This window comes from Populus euphratica, unplaced genomic scaffold (assembly GCF_000495115.2).
Source record: "Populus euphratica unplaced genomic scaffold, PopEup_1.0 scaffold1376.1, whole genome shotgun sequence".
Taxonomy (NCBI): domain Eukaryota; kingdom Viridiplantae; phylum Streptophyta; class Magnoliopsida; order Malpighiales; family Salicaceae; genus Populus; species Populus euphratica.
The window spans coordinates 38,480-46,170 of NW_011501225.1; the positions used below are offsets into that span (position 1 = coordinate 38,480).

The window sequence follows — 7,691 nt, forward strand, 5'->3', positions numbered from 1 at the left end:
CTATACTATACTTGTTTGAAATACCATTAGTGGATCCTATACTATACTTGTTTGAAATACCATTAGTGGATCCTATACTATACTTGTTTGAAATACCATTAGTGGATTCTCTAACCTTGACATCTGTTGTTATAATTGTCTCATCCTTATGTTAATCTTCTATCTTAAAATTCTCATCAACTTCTTCTTCTTCTTTATTACTACTACTACTACTACTATTGTTATTATTGTTACTATTATTGTTGTTATTGTTGTTGTTGTATTATTATTGTGTTATCTATAATTTATACAATTAACCTTCCTGTGATTCGATCCCAGTCTTGTTGGGTTATTTATTACTTTAACACTCCTGCACTTGGGAGAAGACATCAATTTTTTCGTCATGTTATTGTTAGACTCCATAACATTTTTTATTCTTTATTCAAAGTTAAGCATGTTATTGAAATCTCATTTAATTTCAAATTCATGTTCTAGAATAACATTTTGAGCTAGTTATTATAGTTTAAGGACTAATGCTTGGTTTGGGCATATCGAGTTAGTTCATTTGATTTAACTAAGCCCGGTTTGGGCATGTCAACATAGTTATTCTGATTTAGTGACTAGCACTCAAATTGAGAATGAAAAGCTAGTTATCTCGATATAAGGACTGGCACTTGGATTGGAGTAATGCAAATAATTACCCTAGATAAGGTTGTTTAATAAGATTGATTTGAAAATTGATTATCATCAAATTAAGATGAAAGAAGGAGATGGAGGAAAAATTAACTTTAAAACTAAATATGAATTGTTTGAATTGTTAGTCATGTTGTTTAGTCTAACTATTGCATATAGTAATTTAATGAGATTGATGAATCATATATTGTGAGAATTTATAGGTAGCTTTATTATTGATTACTTTGATGATATTCATAGTAAGAATCTAGGTGAGTATATTGAGAATTTATGATTTCTCTTTAATATGTTATAAAAAAATCGTTATGTGTTGTTAATCTATTAAATTAAAAAAACATTCATTATTTAAAATAGTTTATGGTTGAACTCTACTAGATTTGATTTCTTTATTTGTTGATGAAATGATTAGACTTAATAATAATAAAAAAAACACTAGTGAAGAAAAAGCCTGCTTAAAAATATATGACATGTTGAGAAAAATAAAAAAATAAAAAATATGCATCCCAAGTAAACAAAAGATAAAAGAGTTGTGGGCTAGAAAATTGAGTTTGGAAGGTTTCATGGAAGTGGAAAATAAAAGTTGATGGTTAGAAAAGATGACACATTCAGACTTTGATTTCTTATGAACTCTAGAGGAGGAAGTGTAAAAATGAATAAGTGATCATCCTTTATTTAAAAACTCAATATTTTTATTTTTGAGCATAATAGATTTTGGTAACGCTGCGCGTGTGTGTATGAGATAAAGCCATTTCAATTTATTTTATCATCTTATCATCCAAGCTTCCGATCCCTTGAGTAAGAATGAAAAATGCAGGGCCATAGCTTTGAGGGCATAATATGATTACTGATTCACACGACATGTTGTGATTGAAGTTTGTTTTTCTTCCTTGGTCAAGTTTGTGTTTTTCCTTCTTATACCTCAGACATTTTTCCAACATTATATTGTTTTGACCGATTAAGTTTGCAGGACTTAACCTGTCTCAAGCCATGGATACAAGCAAGAAGTTCGATGCAATTAAGCTGCCATATGTCGAGAGGGGTGGCCAGGTGATGAGAGTTTTGAAAAAACGATTCATTTTTGCTTTCGTGTGAGAGAATTTCTCGTCACCCAATGATAACTCACTATTGAATTATTAAATGGAAAAGGTAATATCTGTTGGGTGGTCAAGTAACGGTTTTATGATTATTTATTTAGAATTTAAGAAGAGTGTAATATGCTGATGTGACAAGTGCTGCTATCTATCAGCTCAACTGCTCATTTAACACAACGACCTTCGGTCTAACCGCTTCTTGAATTTAATGTGGCAGAAGGGTCCATGGGATATAAATATATATATATATTAATTTGATCTTGGGGGCAAGGAGAAGGTAACTGGTGTGCTGGTGCTCAGCTATATATATATATATATATATATATTATTAATTTGCTCACCCTGTCACTGTGCTTCTTCTATTTTTTTATTTTGCTTCTCTGTTAGTTCATGGCAGCACTTTCTTCTACTCGTTCTGCTGATGAGAATATATTATTGAAGCAGCCACAACACTACGCGCTCTCTTCTTCCAATTCCGGAATCTGATTAAGTCCCCTTTAAACTAACAGGCGTGTTCGAGCCTCGAGCTCTTCTATTTTCCAACAAGAACACCTGTAAAAAACAAAAATACCTAAAGTTGCTTGCTCCAGCAAGGAGTATCACGAAAAAAGAAAAACATTCCCTCTCAGGTTAGGTGGTGTGCTTGAATCAATTTTTATTATTCTTTTAATGACAGGAAAGTTAGGTCCACCCTTCCAAATTTATCCAAGGCAGGCCATTATATTATATACAAGTGTCTTTTCATTGTCTGTTTCCAGAGCCGATAGAGGGTGACATTTGCGATGCAGTAGCTCGCGCACACATGGAAAAAAAAAAAAAAAACAACTAGAACAGGACAATCATAATATCTTTTTCTGGCAGTCAAAGGAGCAAACCTCAGTTTAAACACGACAGGTTCAGGAATTATAGACACAGATCAGCGCATCGATGTTCTTATAAGATAAAATTAACATGGGTGTCTTGGTCCAGGAAGATTGTGATTGGCTAGTTTCATGCTGAATTCATGAGTTCTTGAGAGTTAAAAAATCTTGAAAAACCTCTTGTGGTATATTAAATCACAAATATCTTGTGATGGGCTGTCATGCTTATTGCATTCCTTCATTGTTGTGCCAAAGAAAGCTATTTTTTTTTATCCCAATACTTACCCTCCATGACTTGATGCTTCTCTTCTCTGAAGCTTTTGGGGGCATTTAATTATTTCCTTTCTCTCTTTTGGCTTCAGAGGCAGGATAACGTTTATTTCTAATAATGAGTTTGCCTGCTGCTGATTCATATTGGTTTGTTGTTATCTTCGGTTGCAAGGGCTTGCATTTCTCAAGGCTAGCTTGCCAGAGAGAGGATACGGAAAGACGTTGAACTTTTAGCCTGTAAGTCCTCCCTGATCAATCGTTAATTTTTTATTATTGGTTTTCCTGTTGCGTATTGTCGAATTTTCCATATGATAAAGGAGAACAAAGACTGCCGTTTCACCTTTTCATGCATTCTGTGTTCAAGACTTCAAATTGCAGTATAATCCTCCTGCTTTTTGAAGGAATCTTCCTTCCTTCAATATATGGCTGCCTTTGTTCTACCGTTTTTGAATAACAATGGCCGGAATGTCATTTCCCTTCCTGTATAAATCACATTAAAAAACAATCTTTTTCTATAATGCAAGTCAATTAGGTGAATGTTACTTAATTTCTTCGGCATCAAAGCCTTAACTCTTGGCATAATACGAGCAATCATGCTTCATGCCTCAATCAACGTGAGTTCTCATTTTATTTCTTTCTTTATCTGAGTAATGTCCTTCTGCATACATCAGTAAGGACCCAAATTGTTCCCTTTTCTTCTTTTTGGTATATATTTGCTTCTTGCTTCTTTGGTTACAGATTAGAGTGGTCGCAGTGACAATGTTATGAAAACTCAATTTCTTAATTTTGTTCAATGCAGTGGAGGCATTGAAAGAAATGACTCTTTATAGAGAGATGTAACTGACTAATTACTTTGGAGACAGATCTAATGCCCTGTGAGATTTTTTTGTTTCTTTTTTAACTTGAACTGGCTTCTATGATGATCTGTTTTCATATTGACTTATTTTGCACTAGTTTTTGGGGAGCATTGCATGCACAGAACAATGTGTTTTTGCTGAAGCATACCACCAGCACTATTTGAAATTTTCTACTTTACATTGGGTATTGTTTGACAGCGGCCTCGGTTTGCTTGTATTTGGCCTCATTTTCCTTTTCTACCATGACTGTATTTAAAGTTTATAAAGGGGAATGATGATAGATGCTCTATCTCTGAAATTTATCGTGTAAGATGCTACCTATTGAGAAGAATATATGTAATTCTTTGTACCATCAAAGCTACCTCCTCAAGAAAGCAAGAAGCTCATCGACTTAATGAATCCTGCCTCTGACAATCTATTAATTCTGGTTTAGGTGGAAGAAGCAACAAGTACAAGTCGACTGAGCATCTAGTTACTAGTCCTTCAATCATTTCTGCACCAATTTTTCTTTCTTCTAGCATCATTTCAAGTAAGTTCTCCACTACCCTTCAAATCATTACGTATCATTCACCTAATTGCATATGTATCATCGAAGAATTAGATTATCCTGGACTTCTTAAGGAGGCAGATTGCGCAACAGCAAAAACACTCCATTCCAAAGAGGATTAGACATGGAGCATGTTGATGAAAGACAAGGTATGAATTTCACTACATGATATCCACTCCTGGAGCATAAATAAGATCCAACACAATATCTTATAATTTCTAAATGCTTAGGTATGAATTTCACTACTTGATATCAACTCCTGGAGCATAAATAAGATCCAACACAATATCTTATAACTTCTAAATGCTTAGAATTTGATAAATACTTTTTAGGATTTGACATGCTTTTGCATGTATAACTGATGTGTACATACTGCCAATCGGAGTGTGGTAATCGGTGAAGGATGAGGAGAAACTGAAAACGGATCCTCTTTGAGTAAAACATGTTACTCCAGTAACCTTCCCCTGCATTTATTAGTTTTACAAAATTATTCTTTCCCTCTTTAGTTTTATATCATTTGCACTGACAATATATACAACACGTCCAGCCAGTGAATCCACGTGTGGGTGTTCAGCCATGGCCAGTAAGCCTCATTACAAGTCTTTCAAATTCATCGACAACTCTCGGGAGATAAGAGGATTAGAAGGGGATAAGGGTACTGCTTTAGAACTACAGAGACAGAAGGGAGAAGCAGTGGCCAGAAACCAATCAGGAGTAGATGCCATTATGGCTTGGGTGAATCCTGTACATGGAACAGAATATCCAACCAGCCTCAGTGAATTGGAAGAAAGTAGAGGAAGAAGGAAGATTTACATTAAAAGCAATGTGATGGATTCTGACATGCCAGAGATGGTTGCCTTTTTTCAAGACAGCAATTATCATTTTGTGAAGGACATTTTCATGAATGGAGAAGTTCACTGCGAGGATATCTGTTCCGTCGAAAATTGCCAATTAGACCATAATAGTATCTCTTCCATACTTAACTTTGATGTAGAAAGTAGCAGTACATCAACCGTTGGAACTCAGGATTCAGTTCCATCCATTTCAAATGAGTCAAAATATGTGGCAGATGATGACTGCCATAATCTTTTGATTAATCAACATGGTTCCAGAATGTCGATGAAAGATTTTGATGGACAAGAATATGTTTCGGTAGAAAAGAACGTACACGGATCTCATATGGTTAAAAAGGTCAGTGATCACTTCTGTACACACTTTAAACATTCGATAACAATGGACACGAGGTTGAACAAAAGGCTAAAATTTGGTAAACCTCGATTTGTATATCTTTTTGATCATTTTAGGTTAATGTGGATGGATTCATCGATGGTTCAGCTATATGGTTTCCAGGAACAGTATATTCCTAGAATTGTATGTAGTTTCTTAAGCATTTCCTGAAGCATGAAACCAACTAGATTAGATTTTGAGCAGTTTGATTCCAGATCAGAAGAGTATGCTTTTCCTGAAGCATGAAAGCAACTAGATTAGATTTTGATAGCACATCAGTTAGTACTGTATCCCATAGACTTTTGCTTACTTCGAATGATGATGATGATGATGATGATGTGCGTGTGTTTGAGAGAGAGAGAGGCAGAGAGGATAGGTTTGTGTTATCTTGCAATGCTGGTTGTTGTGGACGGCAAGAACTAGCTTTAAGACATGCGTGGGTACTGTTGCCTTACAACTTGGGCAATAATGATGTTTCGATTCACAGGATTGTGAAGCAGAATAATGTCTGTATCTATTGAGTTTGGATTTTGTCATAGCTGGAGCTGGTGACACACCATGTTTAGTTGCTGTCCGCTAGAGTAGACACTACTTGCTTAGCCTGATATTTTTCCTGCATGTTCATAGAGCTGATACAGATCCTTGGCACCCTTTCATAAATTTTGACATGGGATTTCTTAGAAATTATAGGTTCCATGTAAGGAAGCAATACTGTCAAGCTCCATTGTATTATACACAACTGAAGAAGTTTATTATGACTGCCCTACGAGTGCAACCACCTTCAGAAATGAGGTGGACGACACAATAAGCAACACAGAGGCAGATTTTGAACTGGTCGTTGAAACTGAAAGCATGTCCAAGCCTGAAGATGGGATGTCAGGAACCTTAACAAGTTCAAGTCGAAGTTTGGGTGATGAGAATGTTCAAGGAGAGTCGAGTTTCTTTGCAGTTGATCCCCCTCCAGGCCTGACCTACTCCGAAGGTCCTATATATTGTGGAAGTGTCAGCTCGCATTCGTTTGCGTTTCCCATGTAAATCCTTTGTTTTTTGTGTTGATGCTCAAATGTTAATGCTTTCCCGAATGTAAATCCTATTTATTTTTCTTTCTCAGTCACTCTACTAATTTGTTAATCCTTGTGCTCGCTTTTGTGTAGATTGCCCTCAGAATGGGCTGGCAGTCCTGAAAGAATGGCAAGCACTGACCAAGGACAATTTCAAAGGCATCATCGTTGGAGAATGCGTTTTCTTTGCTGCAAATTCTGAGTGACATAAATTTCACTGTTCTGTTATTTTGCTGTTACTGTATATTTCATGATGTGCTTCCTTGATTTACAGAATCCACGATGTAAACATTAATTACTTGCACCATCACGACACAAATAATTATTTTTCTGTGGAGCAGATATAAACTGTTTTGTCAGCACATCTTTTGACAGATTCTTCAACGTGATTTTTCCTTGGAAGGTATTGAATTTGCTCTTTATTCAGATCGGATAATGGTGCCAATGCATGCCATGCTTGTTTCCCTGCTTCCATTTTTAGTTCTCCCATAGAATGAGCTCACTGTAACGCTGTTGTTATTCTGCTTTTCTTTGCTCATCATTAGTTCTTCCGGAGCTTAAGAGACCGGCAACGATTTTGTAGCTGCGTGGATTTTTTTTTTCATTTTCCTTCGGAGGAGTATTAATATAATTTAGGATATATGTCATACTTCCCTTTAATACATGATTAGAGCTGATACGCTTCATCACTGCAACGCGGGACATCCCAAATATTTTCCTATATTCTACAGGCTGCGTTACACACACACACACACTTCGTATTCTTTCTATGTTCATCTATCTAAGCTTATTGGATATGATAGCAAGAAGGAAACCCGATTAAAGATCTATATATATATGTGCGTGCAAGTGATAACAACATGCAACCAAGAATCTCGGATAAAAGAATATGATAAAAAATTATTATTTTTACAAAAATTCAAATGTCTTTGTTCTTCTCAAACTAAAAATTAAATTAAAGGGAAATTGTTCGTACATCGTGCAAGGCGATAAGCAACTAAGCAGACAAGGGGCACAACTCTAAAGGGTATATAATCGGAGCAATCTTTAACGACAAATCTAGTTAAGCATACTTCATCAAAGAGAAAAGGAAGAAAATCTAAATA

The 7,691-nt window shown here is 35.5% G+C and overlaps 1 protein-coding gene across 7 annotated transcripts; it reads left to right on the forward strand.

Moving 5' to 3' along the window:
- The first annotated feature begins 2,074 nt into the window (after positions 1-2,074).
- On the forward strand, positions 2,075-6,959 carry LOC105117486 (uncharacterized). 7 transcript variants are annotated; one of them, XM_011015152.1, is made up of 8 exons: positions 2,075-3,130; positions 3,693-3,768; positions 3,848-4,056; positions 4,184-4,279; positions 4,352-4,446; positions 4,845-5,488; positions 6,215-6,555; positions 6,679-6,959. In XM_011015152.1, the coding sequence occupies exons 5-8, from the start codon at positions 4,422-4,424 to the stop codon at positions 6,785-6,787; spliced, it is 1,119 nt and encodes a 372-aa protein (XP_011013454.1). In that variant the 5' UTR covers positions 2,075-3,130; positions 3,693-3,768; positions 3,848-4,056; positions 4,184-4,279; positions 4,352-4,421; the 3' UTR covers positions 6,788-6,959. The 7 variants fall into 7 exon arrangements, with proteins under 7 accessions (XP_011013454.1, XP_011013453.1, XP_011013455.1 ...); XM_011015151.1 differs by having other exon boundaries at positions 3,693-4,056; XM_011015153.1 differs by lacking the exons at positions 3,693-3,768; positions 3,848-4,056 and having other exon boundaries at positions 2,075-2,630; positions 3,066-3,130.
- The last annotated feature ends 732 nt before the right edge of the window (positions 6,960-7,691 follow it).